General features: G+C 49.1%; 1 protein-coding gene across 3 annotated transcripts in view; it reads left to right on the forward strand.

Annotated features, from left to right (window-relative positions):
- Positions 1-21,196, forward strand: part of LOC145355990 (uncharacterized) — a 66,582-nt gene that overhangs the window by 34,549 nt on the left and 10,837 nt on the right. For all 3 annotated transcript variants that reach the window (XM_080208535.1, XM_080208537.1, XM_080208538.1), the window contains 2 exons: positions 9,755-9,801; positions 15,461-15,540. In XM_080208535.1, the coding sequence (XP_080064661.1) occupies positions 9,755-9,801; positions 15,461-15,540 (127 nt within the window). The remainder of the gene's footprint in view (positions 1-9,754; positions 9,802-15,460; positions 15,541-21,196) is intronic.

A 21,196-nucleotide genomic window follows, 5' to 3' on the forward strand; every position in this document is an offset into this window, starting at 1 on the left:
AGTTTGGGGAGGTGATGGCTAAGTGATATTATCACTAGATCCAAAAATTCAGCCACTGTTCCGGGGGACCCGGGTTCGAATCCCACCACGGCAGATGGTGGAATTTAAATTCAATAAAAATATGTGGAATTAAGAATCTACCGATGACCGTGAAACCATTGTCAATTGTTGGGAAAAGCCATCTGGTTCACTGATGTCCTTTAAGGAAGGAAATCTGCCGTCCTTACCTGGTCTGGCCTACATGTGACTCCAGAGCCACAGCAATGTGGTCGACTCTGAACTGCCCTCAGCCAAGTAGGGATGGGCAGTGTAAACCCTGGCCAGCCGCTGACTCACTCACTCACCTGAAGAAGGAGCGTGAGGCTCCGAAAGCTCGTGCTGCCAAATAAACCTGTTGGGCTGTAACCTGGTGTGGTGAGACTTCTTACTGTGTTTACCCCAGTCCAACACCGGCATCTCCACATCATAGCCAGTGACGCCCATGTCCCAGAAATGAATTTAAAAAAGGTCTCCGCAGCTAACATTTTCAAACTCAATACATTCCTGCAGGGGTGTAGCGCCCAGAACTGAGTAAAAAGCCAGCATCCCGGAATCTCTGAGTACAGTTTGTGCCAGTGATTTTAGTGCACCTGGAGATGTGAACCCTACTCTCCACAATTCCTCATGAAGAGAAATGAGGAAGCATTAAGACAGCGTGTGAAATGACTGGGATCCCTGATGGCTCGCCTCTCACTTCCCTCAAACTGAGCTCCATCTGATAGAGTTTGGCCCGATTGCTGAAACTGTCCACCCCATCTACAATAATCTTTACTGTGCCTCCTAACCCACTGTTAGTAAGGGAATCAAGGATTCTGGGGAAAAGGCAGGAAAGTGTGGTTGGGGTTTATCACATCAGATCTCATTAAATGTCGGAGCTGACTCAATGGGCTGAATGGCCTACTTCTATCCCTACATCTTATGGTCAGTTTTCCTGTCGTCTAGTCTAAAGATGTGCTGGTCAAGTGGATTGGCCATGCTGAATTGTTCCTTAGTGTCCAAAGGTGTGCTGGTCAAGTGGATTGGCCATGCTGAATTGTTCCTTAGTGTCCAAAGGTGTGCTGGTCAAGTGGATTGGCCATGCTGAATGTGAGGGGGCAGGGGAGAGGACCTGGGTAAAACACTCTGTCAGAGATTTGGTGCAGACTCGATGGGCCGAATGGCCCCTCCTGCACTGTAAGGATTGTATGATTTTTGCGGCTGCGTGCACACATGTTCAGATGGGCTGAGAGGGTTAGCAGAAGGACAAACCCATCCCAGAGCTAACAGTGGACAGTCTGTGCTTACCTTGGCTAGCAGCCTTCGTTCTGCCAATACTCCAGTCGTGCTCTCGGGCACAGCCCTCCACCGCAGCGTTTTTAGAGCTGTCTTGTTCTGGTTGCCCTGTTTCAGTTGGTGTTCGCCAGACCCTGATATAGAACAAAGAAAATTCCAGCACAGGAACAGGCCCTTCGGACCTCCAAACCTGCACCGACCATGCTGCCCGACTGAACTAAAACCCCCGACCCTTCCGGGGACCGTATCCCTCTATCTCCATCCCATTCGTGTATTTGTCCAGACCCCCCCCCCTTTAAAAGCCATTATTGTATCCATTTCCACTCCCTCTGTGTTGGTCACCGGTTTGAAGATTGAGATTGCTTTCTGCTCCCTTGCTGCTGAGTTCCCCTGCACTGTGCAGAGGCAAATCCCTGCAGATCCCGGAAAGGCTGGCCCAGCTACCTCCGATTGGAAAAGTGAGAGGGGAGCTGGGATGTAAATGGGATCAGAAAGGTGGGGAGGGCTTGGTGGGATTCAAAGTGCCAGATCATCTCAATCCCGTTAACAAACAGAGGCATTAAGGCATTGAAGGGATAGGTTGTGCAAACATTAGGTTAGGAACAGGGGTTGACCATCCGTCTCCTGCTCCCCCATTCAATAACAGCCTGGCTGATCCGCCTGTGATCCCCAACTCCACATTCCCACCCCCCAGATTCTTGGACCAACTAGGAAATTCTACCTGTCCCTTAACTATATTCAATAACCTTGCCTCCACTGCTGTCTCATAGAAATAGAATCATAGAACCCTACAGTGCAGAAGGAGGTCATTCGGCCCATCGAGTCTGCACCAACCACAATCCCACTCATAACCCTACATATCCCCATAACCCTACATATTTACCCGTTAATCCCTCTAACCTACACGTCTCACAACTCTAAGGGGCAATTTTTTTTAGCATGGCCAGTCAATCTAACCTACGCATCTTTGGACCGTGGGAGGAAACCGGAGCCCCCGGAAGAAACCCATGCAGACACGAGGAGAATGTGCAAACTCCACACAGACAGTGACCCGAGCCGGGAATCGAACCCAGGACCCTGGAGCTGCGAAGCAGCAGTGCTAACCACTCTGCTACAGTGCTCGCCAGACTGTCTGGGTCTCTTCCCCTGTCTGAGGAAGAGTTTGCCAAAGATTCACGATTTTAAATTATTAGTGTCACAAGTAGGCTTACGTTAACACTGCAATGAAGTTACTGTGAAAATCCCCTAGTCGCTACACTCCGGCACCTGTTTGGGTACACTGAGGGAGAATTTAGCACGGCCAGTGCACCTAACCAGCGTGAGTTTCAGACTGTGGGAGGAAACCAGAGCACCTGGGGGAGACCAGCACAGACACGGGGAGAATGTGCAGACTCCGCACAGCCACCCGGGTCCCTGGCGCTGTGAGGCAGCAGTGCTAACCACTGTGCCATCCCAGCCACCATGCTGTCCAATAGGGTGGGAGGATGTCATGTATTGTTCCTGTTGCCAAACCAGCAAATAAATGCCTGGAGGAATTGGGAAGATCAAATGTAAATTTGGAAAAGGGTTTGGGAATGAAGTGCAGTTTATTCTGATGTAGATAGTCAGGGCAGAGGTTAGATAGTTGGGCAATGGCAGAGTCTGACTGGAAAGGGAAGGGATTGTTTAAAGTGTTTCCTTACCTTCCATATCTCCCAACTTCTAATGGCATAATGGTTAGCACCGCTGCCTCACAGCGCCAGAGACCCGGGTTCGATTCCTGGCTTGGGTCTCTGTCCGTTCTCCCCATGTCTGAGTGGGTTTCCTCCGGGTGCTCCAGTTTCCTCCCACAGTCTGAAAGACATGCTGGTTAGGCGCATCGGCCGTGCGAAATTGCTTGTTAGTGTCGGATTTAGCGGGGTAAATATATAGGGTTACGGAGATAAGACCTGGGTGGCACAGCCTTAGGATAAAGGGGGGGCGGTTTAGAACGGAGTTGAGGAGGAACTTCTTCACTCAAAGGGTGGTGAATCTCTGGAATTCCCTGCCCGTTGAAGTGGTGGAGGCTGCCTCGCTAAATATTTTTAAGACGCGGGTTGATGGGTTCTTGATAAGAGAGGGGATTAAGGGTTATGGGGAGAGGGCGGGAAAGTGGAACTGAGCCACGACAGATCAGCCATGATCTTATTGAATGGCGGGGCAGGCTCGAAGGGCCAGATGGCCTACTCCTGCTCCTGTTTCTTATGTTCTTATGATTGTCAGTGCAGTCTTAATGGGCTCTTCCTGCACTGTGAGGATTCAGTAATTAAAGGAATGGATTTTCAGTCCAGTATTTGGGACATTTTGAGATAATTCACTCTAATTAGCTTGATTCCACCTTTACGTTTTGGTCACGGATTAAGGTCTAGTTGTGAACCCTGCCTTAGTGTTCAGGCTGAATATTTTTCAGTAATACTTTCACGTACACCAGCCCCACCCGTATTGCAAGCTGTAGATAAAGCTGGCACGCAGATGTTGAACCGTGTGGTGTTTTAGCCTTCTCTCCCCATCCTGTACGTTTACTGATGCCTTTAGCAGGTAGGAACCTCCCCCTCTCCCACACTTCCTGCAGGAGAATACTGGGCCTCGGGAGAGTTGAAGAAAATCAGGATGTTTGTGGGGGTTAAATTTATTACAATAATGCAGAGCCCTGGGCTGTTCCCCACAGCTAGCGGCTGTGTGCTATCGGCTACCTTGGAATTCCCCTCCTCCCTACTGTTCCCTCCACTTTTAACCTTCCTTAGATCATAGAAACCCGAGAATCCAGACAGTGCAGGCGGAGGCCATTTGGCCCATCAAGGCTGTGCCGTCCAACAATCCCACCAGGCCCTTATCCCCGTAACCCCAGGTATTTACCCTGCTAATCCCTCTAATCTACACATCCTGGGACACTAAGGGGCAATTTAGCACCTGACCCCACAGATCTTTGGGAGGAAACCAGAGCACCCAGAAGAAACCCACGCAGATATGGGGAGAACGTGCAGACTCCACACAGTGAGCCAAGCCTGGAATTGAACTCAGGTCCCTGGCGCTGAGGCAGCAGTGCTAACCACTGTGCTGCCCAGAACTGTAGTTTCCCATATAATATCCTGCCAAAGCTTGTCACTTGGTTTTGTCTAGTGGAGCACCTTGTGTTTTTACAGTGTTTTGAGGTGCTGGTTAACTCGATTTTCACTCTGTACTACTGCTTCTACCCTTGTCATCCAATTCTTAATTCAGCATCACTTTGGACCCAAGAATACTGATTCCACGTGCACTCTTTTAGAGCGATGAATATTGCCAAAGTCGCAAAGGGCAGGTTGACCTGTCCACCATCTCCCCCCCATTCTGGGTGACCTCGTTGTTGGTGAGCCTGGGTGACCCCTCCCTGCTCCCCCACCCCATCTCATTGATGTTTGCAGCAAGGTGACGGGTTCTGCTGAATGCCTCGAGTGACCATGGTTCCTTGCGCTGGTTTTTTTTTTAAACTTAAACTTGTCTTCCATTCTACTCTGAGTCATTCATTTTAATTGTTGGATTAAAAAGACTTAAGCTGATTGGGGCTGTATACTCGAGTGTTGTAGAGGAGAGAAGTGGAGGGTAAAAGCAAATTCCTGTGGAATCTGAAACAACATAAAAATGCTGGAAAATCTCAGCGGGTCTGGCAGCAGCTGTGGAGGGAAAATACAGCCAATGTTTTGTCCTTTGTCAGAGCTGTCAGATGTGGAGGGATTATCTTTCTCAGCTATCCTGATGGGATTTTCCTGGTATCTCTCTCTCTCTCCCGTCCATCAGACTGGTCCCTGCAGTCACTATTCCTAATCCAGCTCCTGGGAATATCCAGTGGAAAAACAGACAGTTCTCAATAGCCCAATTTTAAAATTCTCATCCTCCTTTTCAAATTCCTCGCTGCCCTATGATTCGTTTAGTTATAGAATCCCTCCAGTGCAGGAGGGGGTCAGCACTAATCTCACTGGAATGGCCTTTAAAAAGTGCACGTTCTGACTGACCCATTGCTGTGTAGGAAGCCTGAGGTTAGTCATGAAGCCCCAACTTCTCAACCTCGCCCCAGGCCTGAGGTAGACCCTCGAGTTAAATCGCCACCAGTCAACACTCTCCGTCAAAGGGGGGGAGAGCAGGCTCTGGTCATCGGGGACTATGGGGAACTTGCCTTTTACACTTCATGTGTCTACGCTTCCAAAGTACTTTCTTTGAACCGACCTCAGAACCGTCTTGATTCGGTAACGGTGAGATAACGGAAGTGTCTGTCCGCAGGGATGATGTGGAATCAGAGCTCGCAATCTGCAATAGCAGTGAGACAGGAGTAAATGGATAGTGGAAGTGGCTATAGGTGGAGTGTGAGGAGGCCGTTCAGCCCTTCCTGCCATTCTGTAAGATGATGGCTGAACTAGTTGTGGTCTCAACTCTACTCCCCCAACTCTTGCTTATCAGAAATCTGTCTAACTCTGCTTTGAATCAGTTCAATGATCCAGCCTTCCCTGCATCCGGGGGGAGAGAATTCCACAGACTAACAACCCTCCGAGAGAAACAGTTCTCCTCTTTGTCTTAAATGGGGAAGTTCTTTCTCTCAAACTGTGCCCCCTTAATTCTAGTCTCCTCTACAAAAGGTACAGCCTCCCAGTGTCAACCTGTGGGTTCTCCCTCAGAATTTTCCATGTTTCTATGAGACCACCTCTATCTCTTCCAAACCCCAGTGGGTACCAGCCCATCCTGTCCAGCCTTTCCTCGTAAGATAAGCCTCTCATCCCAGGGAGGTCCAGCAGGTGTTCAGAGCTCTCTCGTGCTCCCCAGTGCCACGTCACCAAGAGCAGCATGGAAAAGAACGTAAATGGGTGACCTGATGGCCAAGCATTGAGAGGCTGAATGGCCCACTGCTGTTATCAGGTGATTGCCCTGCAATGCTGTCTGGTGTGTCATGTACAAAGCTGCACCGCTGCCCCAGGGATGGGCAGTTGAAGGTGGCATTGCCATCCTTGCCCACATCCAAGGGATAATTTTGTTGAAGATCAATTGGTGTCTCTCACGCTTGGCGATAGTTCAAACAGGGAACAGCCAATGTAGAGGAATCCTGCAGACTGCTTGCTGGACCAGAACCTGGTTTCCTCTTGATAAGAAATTGTCTATTTCTCCCCTCCCCCGCGTAACTCAAATGGAGAGAAACCAGGCAGCAAGAGAATGAAACTGGGGTTTGTGGATCATTTTAAATGTCTGTATTAGGTGTCTAATGTGTGAAGCAGAGAAACAGCAACAACTGCGTGGGGGTTCCAGTTTCTTCTGGCTGCGATAGACTTGGGGGAGGGGGGGTCTTCCCTGCCCTCCTCTCCCTGCCCTCCTCTCCCTGCCCTCCTCTCCCTGCCCTCCTCTCCCTGCCCTCCTCTCCCTGCCCTCCTCTCCCTGCCCTCCTCTCCCTGCCCTCCTCTCCCTGCCCTCCTCTCCCTGCCCTCCTCTCCCTGCCCTCCTCTCCCTGCCCTCCTCTCCCTGCCCTCCTCTCCCTGCCCTCCTCTCCCTGCCCTCTGAGTGAAGAGTAATGGCACTGATCATTAACAAACCAGCTGGAACAGAAACTGCCAGGGGAAAGGGCTGGGGATGGAGCATTCACACAACAAGCCAAGGGTCTGCCTTTAACCAGAACGCACACTGCTGAATGAATTTGACGCAAGTAAGATCAGGATCCCAATACGGCTGCTGTGCTGCCAGCTGTACAGGTGTCCGTGTAGCCCGTACTGGGGTCTGATCACAATCACTGGCACTTAGAAATAGGTTACATTGATATTATCACCTTTCAGTACACCTCTGAGTGCCTTACAAGCAATGAAGTCTTTTTGATGAGTGTGCCCTGTCGTATAGCACAGAAAAGGCCCTTCGGCCCATCGAGTCTGCACCGAACACAATCCCACCCAGGCCCTACCCCCATATCCCTACATATTACACACACTGATCCCTCTAACCCTGGACACTAAGGGACAATTTCTCAGCATAGCCAATCAACCTAACCCGCACATCTTTGGACTGTGGGAGGAAATCGTAGGAAACCCAAGCAGACACAAGGAGAATGTGCAGTCTCCACACAGTGACCTGAGCTGGGAATTGAACCCAGGACCCTGGGTGTGTGAAGCAGCAGTGCTAACCCACTGTGCTACCGTACTGCCCGCAGTTAATAAGTACTACAAGATCCATCTCTTCATCTGAGCTTCCTAGTGTCCTGCCATTCATTAAATACTCCCTTGTCTTGTTACTTCTTCCAAAGTGCATCACCTCGCCCTTATCAGGGGCTAAATACCATCTACCACTGCTCTGCCCATCTGATCAAGCCATCTATATCTTCTTGTAATCTATGACCACCTTCACTAACTACCCTACTAATCTTGGTATCACCTGCAAACTTATCATTCCACAACATTTTCATCTGTATCATGTATGCGAGGAACAAACAGCACACGACCCAGGGCCGAAATCTGTGGTTCTCCACTGGACACCAGCCTCCAATCACTCGGTCTTCTTCCATCGCCCTTCATGTCCTATCACCAGGACACCAAGTTACCACGTTTCCCTGAATCCCACGTGCTTCAACCTTCTCTCAGTCTCCCATCTGAGACTTTGTCAAAAGCTTTGCTAAAATCCATGTAAACTACATCAACTGCACTTCCCCTCATCCACACACTCAGTCACGTTTTAGAAAAACTCTATCAAGTTTGTTAGGCATGACCTCCCTCTGAGAAAGCCATGCTGACTTTCCCTAATTAGCCCGTGCCGTTCCAAATGGAGATTAATTCTCTCAGAATTTTCTCCAGTAGTTTCCCTATCAGTCATGTGAGACTCACCGGTCTACAATTCCTTAATTTATCTCTACCACCCTTCTTGAAAAGTGGAACCACGTTAGCCATCCTGCAATCCTCTGGCACCCCCACGACTATCCTGGACTTGCAAAATCTCACTGTCCTGTCTGGAGACAATACACATCTCTTTAACCTGTGCTTAACCCTCTCTCGATTCACATTGTCTGCACCTTTAAGACTTGATTACCTGTAAAGACTCACATTCCAACCATTACCTTGTAAGTTGAGTTTGTGTCTTTATATGCCCTGTTTGTGAACAGAACTCCCACTCACCTGATGAAGGAGCGGTGCTCTGAAAGCTAGTGGTGTTCGCTACCAAATAAACCTGTTGAACTTTAACCTGGTGTTGTGAGACTTCCCACTGTACTCCCCCCGTGATGTGGAGATGCTGGCGTTGGACTGGGTTAAACACAAGTCTCACAACACCAGGTTAAAAGTCCAACAGGTTTATTTGGTTGCAAAAGCCACCAGCTCCTTAGTCAGGTGAGTGGGAGTTGTGTTCACAAACAGGGCATATAAGGACACAAACTCAATTTACAGAATAATGGTTGGAATGTGAGTCTTTACAGGTAATGACGTCTTAAAGGTACAGACAATGTGAGTGGAGAGAGGGTTAAGCACAGGTTAAAGAGATGTGTATTGTCACCAGACAGGACAGTTAGTGAGATTTTGCAAGTCCAGGCAAGTTATGGGGGTTACAGATAGTGTGACATGAACCCAAGATCCCGGTTGAGGCCGTTCTCATGTGTGTGGAACTTGGCTATCAGTCTCTGCTTGGCCCCTGTGGCCAGAGAGGAATTTAAAAAGTTGTGTCAGAGCCCCTGCCTGGGATGCAATTCATCCAGCCCTGGGGGCTTATCCATTTTTGAGCCTGTCACAGCCTCCAATGCCTTCTGCCTTATGTCAAGCTGGTCAAGTTCCTCTCAGTCTCTTTCCTTGAATTCTCTGCTTACGTTCTGCTTTTCCAGAATGAAGACCGATGAGAAATATTCATTTAACACCCTTCCAATATCCTGTGGCTTCACACACACTGTCCCTTTGATCTCTAATGAGCCTTAACCTTTCCCTGTGTTACACAGCAAGATCCCAAAAGAGCAGTGTGATGGTGACCAGATCTGTTTCGGTGATGTCGATTGGATAAATCTCAGCCAGGACGGTGGGGAGAACTCCCCTGTTCTTCTTCAAAATACATCCAGGGCTAAACATACAGTTCCACCTTCCACTCACCTGATGAAGGAACAGCGTTCCGAAAGCTTGTGCCGTTTACTATCAGATAAACCTGTTGGACTTTAACCTGGTGCTGTGAGACTTCTGACTGTGTTTACCCCAGTCCAACGCCGGCATCGCCACTTCATGACTACCCTCTTCAAAATGCCGCTGTATCTTGTGCCCACCTTGGGAAGACGGGACTTTGGTCTCGTCCGCAAGACTGGCAAGTATTATAATTGCCAGGAAAGGTGTTGGTGATTTTGAGGGGGAGCCGCTCCAGTTCGGGGGTGGGGGGGGGGGGGGCGGGGGCGGGGGTACAGTCTGCGTGACGGGAGTGGATTGGTTCTCTAATCATTAATCACCATTTCTGTCTTCAACAGGACAGCGAGGAGAGAGATCCCGAGACCTGGTCCACGGCTGGTACCGAGTGAGTATGGTCCGAGAGACCATCCTGTGATCACCGTGAGTCAGTTTGGAAAGCTCAGTCATTAGTTATGATCTCCGTGTCGATCGGTATACCAAAAAAAACCAATTAACACAGACATTGCGATCTATCTAAACTATAAATTATACATTAAATGACAGACATGACTAAAAATCTTACCGATTTACTGAATGGTCCGTACAGTGCATAAACTGGACCAGTTGATTGGCACCATGACAGCTCAGTGACTATCGCTGATTGCTGTGCAGATACATGGATTTGGGCCGGTGTCTGTGGGAGTTTGCGCATTCTCCCCGTGCTTGCGTGGGTTTTCTCCGGGTGCTCCGGTTTCCTCCCACACCCCAAAGATGTGCTCCTAGGCTGATTGGTGTAACAAATTGTCCCTAAATTATCCTCCCCTTAATCTGGTTTCCAATGTGGAGTGCCATAAGCATAGACAAGGGTCATGGGTGGAAGAGGGGACTCACAGTGTTAAAATGGCGGCGCGGGCTCGTTGGGCCGAAGGGCCTGTTTCTCGGGCTGTTTTGTTCTCTGTGAACATGGCACTAATTTCAGCACAGAGCTCTGAATTCCCTCGGGTAGAATCCCAACTCCTTTCCTAAGGTTCAGTCACTGATGTTGATCCAATAGCAGTTCCCGATCTGAACTACACAGGCACGATCGTCACCAAATTGGTGTTCTTTAGCACACCTTCCTCCTCTCTGCTCTGGGCAGTGTTGGTGGTGTGGGTCCACCTGAACCTGTCTCCAGTCCCTCAGTAACAACCCTGTGTATGGCTGCTCCTGGGTCCAATAACTGAAGAAGTGACTTTTCCCAACTCCATTCTCAGCCTTCATGTTCACCTTTTCACCTGTGTCGCAACCTTCTCTCCCTCCAGCACCTGGCTACATGGGCCTCTTTATACATCTATTGCCCCAGGTCATTGCGCCTGGTTACGTGGCCTGTTTTTCCCCATGTCAATTGTTAACTCGTTACACACCTTTTGAAAGGAGAGGATGACCCGACTGATTAAAGGCGTTACCTGTAATCTCTCAATAGCCTCACCTGCACCTTTTGCAAGTCCATCATCAGTTCCGATAGTCGCCAATTGTTTTGAGAGAAGTCTCTTTCTACGGAACTGTTTAATGATGTAGCTCTGAGCTTGTAGAGGCTCCTCGCTCTGGTCCTGCCTCTGCAGGAGGGTTTTCCATGCTGATAGAGCACTGTCGGTGATGCTGCTGGGGCCCCGCTCACATTCAGCATCAGGGAGCAGTTCTGATCCCGGTTCTGCTTCTGGACATTCCCCTGTTCCATCACACCCCATCCAGTCTGTACGTGTGGCGAGTCCAGATTTCGGTAGCACGGTGGTTAGCACTGCTGCTTCAGAGCTCCAGGATCCTGGGTTCGATTCCCGGCTCAAGCCACTGTCTGTGTGGAGTTTGCACATTCTCCTCGTGTCTGCGTGGGTTTCCTCCGGGTGCTCCAGTTTCCTCCCACAGTCCAAAGATGTGCGGGTTAGGTTGATTGGTTAGGCTAAGAAATTGCCCCTTAGAGTCCAGGGATGTGTAGGTTAGAGGGATTAGTGGGTATAATATGTAGGGAGGTGGGGGTAGGGCCTGGGTGGGATTGTGTTCGGTGCAGACTCGATGGGCTGAAGGGCCTCTTTCTTCACTGTAGGATTCTATGAACGTGCAGACTCCACACAAGACGGGAATCAAACCCAGGTCCCTGGCGCTGTGCTGCCCGTTTTGAGAAGGTGGTTTGCGTAATTCGAAGCTGGTTTTCTGGTGGGCACTGTGACCTTGGGGTAGCCTTCACCTTTTGGAGATGTTGTGCACAGATAGAAAAATGGAGAGGGCAGGATTTTTCCAGCCACACTCTTCGGAAAATCCCACCCCAGGTCAACGGACCTCTGCATGATTTGTGTCCCACCCCCTATAACTCCCGCTGCGGGCTGTATAGGAAAATCCTGAGCAGGGAGTGTGGGTTTAACTGTGGGATCAGGCTGAGAATGCTCAGGGTTCAGTTAGGGAGATGTTTCCACCTGTAGGGCAGGTCTACATTCAAAAAACACAAGGGTCATCACTATAATAAGCCGTGGATAACGAAGGAGGTGAAGGAAAGTGTTAAATTAAAAGCGGAGGAATTTAGAGTAGCTAAGAGTAGTGGGCGAGAAGAGGATTGGGAGAGGTTTAAATGTCAACAAAGATTGACAAAGAAGTTGATAAAGAAGGGTAGGAGAAACTATGAAGCTGGGCTAGCGCTTAATATAAAAAAGGATAGCAAGAGCTTTTATAAATATATAAAAAGGAAGAGGCTGGCTAGGGTGAACATTGGTCCTTTAGAGGATGAGAAAGGGGACCTAGTGGTAGGGGATGGGGATATGGCTAAGGTATTGAATAACTTTTTTGTTTCTGTCTTCACGGAGGAGGACGTGAATAATTTGCCGGGTGTTAGCGATGGAAAGGTGGTAGGACTGGAGGGTCTCAATGACATTATTGTTACTAGAGAGGCGGTGCTCGACAGACTGGAGGGGCTGATTGTGGACAAGTCCCCAGGACCGGATGGAATGCATCCGAGGGTTCTGAAAGAAATGGCGGAGGTGATAGTGGATGCCTTGGTGGTTATTTTCCAGACGTCGCTGGCTTCCGGGGAAGTGCCGGAAGATTGGAAAACGGCTAATGTTACGCCGTTGTTTAAGAAGGGTGCCAGGCAAAAGGCAGGGAATTATAGGCCGGTTAGTTTAACGTCTGTGGTAGGTAAAATGTTAGAATCCGTCATTAAGGAGGAAATTGCGAGGCATCTTGAAGGGAATTGCTTAATAGAGCAGACACAGCACGGTTTCATTAAAGGGAAGTCGTGTCTGACAAATTTACTGGAGTTCTATGAGGATGTGTCTAGGGCGGTGGATAGAGGAGAGCCGGTGGATGTGGTCTTTCTGGATTTTCAGAAGGCGTTTGACAAGGTACCTCACAAGAGGTTATTGCAGAAGGTCAGGGGACATGGAGTTGGGGGTAGGGTGTTAGCGTGGATAGAGGATTGGTTGTCAAATAGGAGGCAGAGAGTGGGGGTCAACGGGTGCTATTCGGATTGGCGGTTGGTGACTAGTGGGGTGCCCCAGGGGTCGGTGCTGGGGCCTCAGCTATTTACCATTTATATAGATGATCTGGAGGAGGGAACCAAGTGTAGGGTGTCGAAATTTGCTGATGACACCAAGATTGGGGGAACGGCAAATTGTGCGGAGGGTGTGGAGAGTCTGCAGAAGGATCTAGATAGGCTGGGCCAATGGGCCAGGAAATGGCAAATGGAATTTAATGTTGGCAAGTGTGAGGTGGTCCACTTTGGTAGGAATAATGGTAGGAAGGACTATTACTTATGTGGCGAAAAACTGCAGCAGGCGGCAGTGCAGAGGGACCTCGGGGTCCTTGTGCATGAATCGCAAAAAACCCAGCTTGCAGGTGCAGCAGGTGGTCAGGAAGGCGAATGGGATGCTGGCCTTCATAGCGAGGGGGATTGAATATAAAAGTAGGGAGGTCTTGCTGCAGCTGTATAGGGCATTGGTGAGGCCGCAGCTGGAGTACTGTGTGCAGTTTTGGTCGCCGCACTTACACAAGGATATTTTGGCCTTGGAGGGAGTGCAGAGGAGGTTTACTAGGCTGATACCGGAGTTGAGGGGGCTGAGCTATGAGGAGAGGCTGAATAAACTAGGCTTGTACTCGTTAGAGTTTAGAAGAATGAGGGGAGATCTCATTGAGACGTATAAGATGATGAATGGGATGGATAGGATAGAGGTGGAGAGACTCTTCCCGCTCAAAAAAGACAGTAGGACTAGGGAGCACAGCCTCAAGATAAAGGGGAGGCAGTTTAGAACGGAGTTGAGGAGGAACTTCTTCACTCAAAGGGTGGTGAATCTCTGGAATTCTCTGCCCGTTGAAGTGGTGGAGGCTGCCTCGCTAAATATTTTTAAGACGCGGGTTGATGGGTTCTTGATAAGAGAGGGGATTAAGGGTTATGGGGAGAGGGCGGGAATGTGGAACTGAGCCACGACAGATCAGCCATGATCTTATTGAATGGCGGGGCAGGCTCGAAGGGCTAGATGGCCTACTCCTGCTCCTATTTCTTATGTTCTTAATATAATCACCAATACTGTGATAGGGAACTCGGAGTGATTCGAATGTGGAGTTCACTGCTGTTAGAATGGAATTCTTCACGATGATAACACATCCACCCTCCATATGCCCTCTGACTTTAATTTGTTCCTGTTGCCATGGAGATTTCACCACTTTTGGTGTAAGATGGGTGCAGATTACATTTTGAGGTGTTTTATCTCCCTTGAGAGTCCACTCCAGCTCACTCTTCGATCTCAGTGCAGACAGTGCTGCTGCGAATACAGCTCTCCTCCGAAGGATTTGCTTTGAAAGATATTGCTTGAAAAGCTTAGTTGAGTGATTAACCAAAATTTTGCTTAACGGTTTAGCACGAAAATGAAGCTGTTTTTAACGGGTGTCTGTCCACCATGTGTGAGTAACTGCATCCTTTTAAAGTGCTGATTGACTTTTGTAAAGAAAATGCAGACACTGTGTCCGCAGTCAGTGTTTTCAGCAATTAAAGTTAAATCCCAAAGTTTTTACAACTTGCTAACTGGTGACCTTGAGCCCAAAGAGCCAGTTTAATCTTTGGGGCTGCCTCTCAGACTCTCCATGGAATCCCTGCAGTACAGCAGGAGGCCATTCGGCCCATCAATTCTGCACCAACTCTCTGAAAGAGCACCCAAAGAAAATTACAGCACAGGAACAGGCCCTTCAGCCCTCCGAGCCCGAACCGACCACGCTGCCTGACTGAACTAAAACTCCTACCCTTCCAGGGACCATACCCTCTATTCCCATCCTATTCGTATATTTGTCCAGACGCCCCTTAAAAGTCAGTATGGTATCTGCTTCCACTCCTTCCCCCGGCAGCAAGTTCCAGGAACCCAATTTGCCCCGTATATCTCCTTTAAACCCTGCCCCTCGCACCTTAACCTTATGCCCCCTAGAAATTGACTCTTCCACCCTGGGAAAAAGCTTCTGACTATCCACTCTGTCCATGCCTCTCATCATCTTGTAGACTTCTATCAGGTCTCCCCTCAACCTCTATCGTTCCAGTGAGAACAAACCAAGTTTCTCCAACCTCTCCTCACAGCCAATGCCCTCCATACCAGGCAACATCCTGGTCCATCTTTTCTGTGAACACACAATTTGGCTAATTTCCTCCCCCCCCCCCCCCCACCTCCAAATCTAACATTGTTGGGCACTTAAGGGGCAATTTTGCACGGCCAGCTCACCTAACCTTTCAGACTGTGCGGGGAATCAGAGCACCAGAAGGAAACCCGTGCTGACACGGGGAGAACGTGCAGACTCCACGCAGGCAGTGACCCAAGCCGGGAATTGAACCCGGGTCCCTGGCGCTGTGAGGCAGCAGCGCTAACCACTGTACCACCCGAAAGCTGAAATGAAGGGGAAGGGAGGTCGATAAATGTAACAGTTAATGAGCTGGAAGGGGGAAAAGGGAAGCATTGGAGCTCTAGAAGAATGATAACGATGCATTGTGGAGAGTGAGTGGAGTCCTTTCTTGTGTTTGTTTCCATAAAATATTTTGTTTTTCTTTTCCCCCTTGTTTTCAGCTTCAAGCTAAAAGTGGAGTTGCCCGAAATCCATATCCGGCCTGGTGAGGAGCCAGCTGCCTTCGCAGCCAACCTGTGCGGTGAGTATGTAAATTCGACACATAGACTGAGAATCTGAGTACAGGAGTAGTGAGGTCTTACTGTAATTGAATGGAAACTTGGTTAGACAGCACCTGGAGTATTGTGTGCAAGTTTTATCCCCTTAGAAATGATATTATTGCCATAGAAAGAGTGCAGCGAAGGTTCACCAGACTTCTTCTGGGGATGGCGGGACTGTTACGAAGAGAGATTGGGCAAACTGGGCCTGGATTGTCTTGAGTTTCAAAGAATGGGAGGTAATCTCATTGAAAGTACAAAATACTTAATAGAATTGACAAGATAGATGGAGGTAACATGTTTCCCTTGGTTGGGAAGTCTAGAACCCAGGCACACAATTTCAAAATAAGGGGGAAGCCACTTGGGACTGAGATGAGGAGAGATTTCTTTACACACAGTTATGAAGTTTTGAAATTCGTAACTGTGGGGGTGGTGGAAGTTTGGTCATTCAGTTTGGTTATGGTAGAGATTGATTGATTTCAGATTGACAACATAAAGGGCTATGGGGATAGATTGGGTAAAAAGCATTGAGGTGTCCATTTAGCCATGATAGTACCAAATGGCAGAGTGAGCTCAAAGGGCTGAATGGCCTGCTCCTGTACCCCTAGATCAGGAAAAGATCAATATGCTAGGTAAAAACAGACAAGTGTTCCTAAATAAATTCAAGCACACTGCAAATTGGTGGTAAACTGTTGGAATGTTGGCCTACGGAAGTACAGGAACAGGAGGAGGCCATTCAGCCCCTCTATCTTCTCCACCAGTTAATAAGATCATGGTTGATCTGATAGTAACCTCCAGTCTCTATCTCGCTTGTCCTCAGTAACCTATCACCTCTTGTTTACCAAGAATCTATCCATTTCTGCCTTAAAATATTCAAAGTTCCTGCTTCCACTGTCCTTTCAGGATGAGTTCCAAATATCTCAACCCTCTTGAGAGAAAAAAAAATCACCACCTCTCTCTGTTTTCAGTTTTGAAGCAGTGACCCCCTTGTTCTAGATCCCCCCACTGGAGGAGGCATCCACAATCTGTTTAATATGGAGGAATTAACTCCAACCCCAGAACCCATTCCTTCAATCTGTGTGCTGAAGAGAGTCTGTCTTTACAAAATCAGTAGCTGAGCTCACGTTGGACTCCGTTCGGCCGATACCAATGAGAAATTTGGTGCCCGTTAGTCTAGAATGGAAGTTTTGGTTTAATCAAACCAGCTCAGCTCTTCCCTTCTCCAGTGGTTCCCAGTGTCTCGGTTGGTTGCTTTAAGTGTCCTTCGTTCGCCACCTCCAGCTGATGTGCTATAGATTTACTCACTGGGGCACTATGGGTGGCACAGTGGTTAGCACTGCTGCCTCACAGGGTCAGGGATCCGGCTTCGATTCCCGGTTTGGGTTGCCATCTGTGTGGAGTCTGCACATTCTCCCAGTGTCTGCATGGGTTTCCGCCAAGTGCTCTAGTTTCCTCCCACAGTCCAGAGCTAAAGTTTGTTTGTTTATTAGTGTCACAATCAGGCTTACATTAACACTGCAGTGAAGTTACTGTGAAAATCCCTTAGTTGACACACACTCTGGCGCGTATTCAGGTACACGGAGGGAGAATTCAGCATGGCCAGTGCACCTAACCAGCACGTTTTTCAGACTATAGGAGGAAACTGGAGCACCCAGAGGATCACGCAGACATGAAGAGAACAGGCAGACTCTGCACAGACAGTGAACCTGGGCCCCTGGCGCTGTGAGGCAGCAATGAGATGTGTAGGTTAGGTGGATTGGCCATGGTAATAGGGCTTTGGGGGGGTGGGGGGGCTGTGGATTGGCCATGGTGATAGGGCTTTTGGGGGCGGGGGTGGGGGTGTGGATTGGCCATGGTGATAGGGTTTTTGGTGGGGGGGGGGTGGGGGTGTGGATTGGCCATGGTGATAGGGTTTTTGGGGGGGGGGTGGGGGTGTGGATTGGCCATGGTGATAGGGTTTTTGGGGGGGGGGGGGTGTGGATTGGCCATGGTGATAGGGTTTTTGGGGGGGGGGGTGGGGGTGTGGATTGGCCATGGTGATAGGGTTTTTGTGGGGGGGGGGGTGGGGGTGTGGATTGGCCATGGTGATAGGGTTTTTGGGGGGGGGGGTGGGGGTGTGGATTGGCCATGGTGATAGGGCTTTGGGGGGGGCGGGGTGTGGATTGGCCATGGTGATAGGGTTTTGGGGGGGGGTGGGGGTGTGGATTGGCCATGGTGATAGGGTTTTTGGGGGCGGGGGTGGGGGTGTGGATTGGCCATGGTGATAGGGTTTTGGGGGGGGGGGGTGGGGGTGTGGATTGGCCATGGTGATAGGGTTTTTGGGGGGGGGGTGGGGGTGTGGATTGGCCATGGTGATAGGGTTTTTGGGGGGGTGGGGTGTGGATTGGCCATGGTGATAGGGTTTTTGGGGGGGTGGGGTGTGGATTGGCCATGGTGATAGGGTTTTTGGGGGGGGGGTGGGGGTGTGGATTGGCCATGGTGATAGGGTTTTTGGGGGGGTGGGGTGTGGATTGGCCATGGTGATAGGGTTTTTGGGGGGGTGGGGTGTGGATTGGCCATGGTGATAGGGTTTTTGGGGGGGGGGGGGGGTGCGGGAGGCGGGGGCGGTGGTGTTCCTGGGTAAGATACTCTCAGGGAGTTAGTGCAGACTCAATGGGCCGAATGGCCACTTGCCACCTTCGGCGCTGTAGTTCTGTTAGTAGATTCTATAGGTGATGCATTTTGGAAGGTCGAATGCAGGAAGGAATAATACAGTAAATGGCAGAAATCTTCAAAGCATAAACGTGCAGAGGGATCTGGGCGTACAGGTCCACAGTTCCCTGCAAGTGATAACACAAGTGGATAAGATGGTCAGAAGGGATATGGTCAGGGCATAGAGTATATAAATTAGCAAGTCTTGTTGCAGCCGTGTTGAACTTTAGTTAGGTCACATTGGGAATGTTGTGTACAATTCTGGTCACCACACTACCAGAAGTATATTTTGATTTATTAATATACATGAAAAGTATTGTTTCTTGCGCACTACACAGACGGGGAGGCTTTGGAAGAGGGTACAGTAAGGGTTTACCAGGATGTTACCTGGTTTGAAGGGTATTAGCTACAAGAAGAGATTGGACAAACTTGGTTTGTTTTCACCTGGACTTCAGAGACTTAGGGGAGACCTGATAGAATTTTATAGAATTACAAGAGGCGTGGATAGTCGCAGTCTCCTTCCCTGCGTAGAACATAAGAAATAGGAGCAGGAGTAGGCCATCTAGCCCTTCGAGCCTGCCCCGCCATTCAATAAGATCATGGCTGATCTGTCATGGATCAGTTCCACTTTCCCGCTTTCTCCCCATAACCCTTAATTCCCCTGTCTATCAGAAACCTATCTACCCATGACTTAAATATATTCAGCGAGGCAGCCTCCACCACTTCAACGGGCAGAGAATTCCAGAGATTCACCACCCTTTGAGTGAAGAAATTCCTCCTTAACTCTGTTCTCAGTTACTCAGGGAGATAGGTTTAAGGTAAATGGGGGGGAGAGTTGAAAGGAGATGTGAGAGGTGAGTTTTTTTTTACACAGAGGGTGGTGAGTGCCTGCAGTGCGCTGCCGGAAGAGGTGGTAAAGCAGATACAATAGCAATGGTTAAGAGGCATCTTGACAGATAGATGAATGGACGGAGGAATAGATCGGTACAGACTGCTTAGAGGCAACATGTCTTTAGTTTAGAAGGGCATCATGTGACAGCAGGGGCTTGGTGGGCCGAATGGCCTGTTCCTATGCTGTTGCGTCCTTTACAAAGATAAAGGCAAAATACTGCAGATGTTGGAATCTGAAACAGAAAATGCTAGAAAGTCTCAGGTGTTGGAAGGTCATCCAGACTCTAACCGCTGGCTCTGTTCTCTCCCAGTAAGAAGTCTGACCACACCAGGTTTCAGTCCAACCGATTTATTTGATAGTAAACTCGCAAGCTTTCGGGGGTTTGCCCCTTTGTCAGGTGAATGGAGAGTTCTGGCCTCAGACAGAGTATATAAAGCACAGACAGTTTACAGATTACTGGCCAGAACTCTCCATTCACCTGACGAAGAGGGAGTTCCCCTCGAAAGCTTGTGAGTTTACTATCAAATAAATCGGTCGGACTAAAACCTGGTGTTGTCGGACTTCTTACTGTGTTTACTCCAGTCCAACGCCGGCACATCCACATCTGTTCTCTCCCTGCAGATGCTGTCAGACCTGCTGAGGTTTTCCAGCACTTTCTGCTCTTTGTTCTTCTTTGAAAAGCAGTGTCCTCCCTTTGCTGAGTGAATTGCCTCTGTGTTTCTGCTCTTTAAGGAGTCTCACCACACCGGGTTAAAGTCCAACAGGTTTATTTGGTAGCAGATGCCGCTCGCTTGTGGAGCGAGGTAGTGAGACTTCTTACTGTGCGTTTACCCCAGTCCAACGCCGGCATCTCCGTTTAAAAGTTCAGAGTGATCCCAGCCCCTTTTGTGTCGAGAGATGATCACGTGGATATTAATTCCCCTGTGAAGAAGGAAGAGAATCCCCACAATCCTATCAGATAAAAGCAAATCACTGCGGATGCTGGAGTCTGAAACCAGACGAGAAAATGCTGGAAAATCTCAGGCAGGTCTGGAAGGAGAGAAAAGAGCTGACGTTTCGAGTCCAGAAGACCCTTTGTCAAAGCTAAAAGGCGTAGACGGTGGGAGATATTTATACTGGTCATTGATGTGGAGGTACCGGTGTTGGACTGGGGTAAACACAGTGAGAAGTCTCACAACACCAGGTTTACTCTTTAGTAAAAGCGATAAAGTAAAAGCTTGTGAGTTTACTATCAAATAAATAGGTTGGACTTGAACCTGGTGTTGTCAGACTTCTCAGTAAGATATTTATACTGCAGGGGGGAAGGCAGTGAAAGCTGAGACATGGCCACAAAAGGCTAAGAGGTGCTAATGGCAGCCCCGTAGAGAGGATAGGAGGTGTGGATGGCCAAACGGTAGAGAGGCTGTAATCAGACAGTAAACCGGGACAGATGAAGAGGTGGGGGGAGGGAGAAGGTGGGTGGGAGAGAGGGAAGTTGAGAAAAGGGGAAGTGTGTGTGTGTGGGGGCAGTGGTGAAGAAAAGACAAAAACAAAAGGTAGAGAATAGTTTAAATAAAATGAAAACAAAGGGGTTGAGATGGGTTCGAGTTCTTAATCAGTTCTTATCAGAAGGTGAATAACAGAGCGTTTATTTAATCTTTGTGTAAGGCCTCACATGGTCTGACACAGTAATTGCTGGCACCTCGAACAATGCATTAGCTGAACAGGGCTTTGAGACCTTCGACAGAGCAATGGGGTGTTGTGTGTAATCGAGTTCTTTCTTTTGTACCCGAGATTTTCAATATTAATCCTTTGCCCTGGGCCCTTCTGTAATCTAATTTGATGGCAGGTCTGCTGTGATTCGCCTTGGGGTGAGTTTACTACCAAATGAATCGGTTGGACTGAAACCTGGTGTTGTCAGAGTTTTTACTGTGTTTACCCCAGTCCAACGCCGGCACCTCCACATGGTGAAGGGAGCAGGCGGAGCTGTTGGGCAAGACTCTTCCCGTTGCAGCCGCTTTTTCTCAGGTTCAGTCTGGAGTAAACGGGGAGGGTGCTGGTGGGGTGGGCACGTCCTC

This window comes from Carcharhinus amblyrhynchos, chromosome 20 (genome assembly GCF_965287045.1).
Source record: "Carcharhinus amblyrhynchos chromosome 20, sCarAmb.v2.hapA, whole genome shotgun sequence".
Classification (NCBI taxonomy): domain Eukaryota; kingdom Metazoa; phylum Chordata; class Chondrichthyes; order Carcharhiniformes; family Carcharhinidae; genus Carcharhinus; species Carcharhinus amblyrhynchos.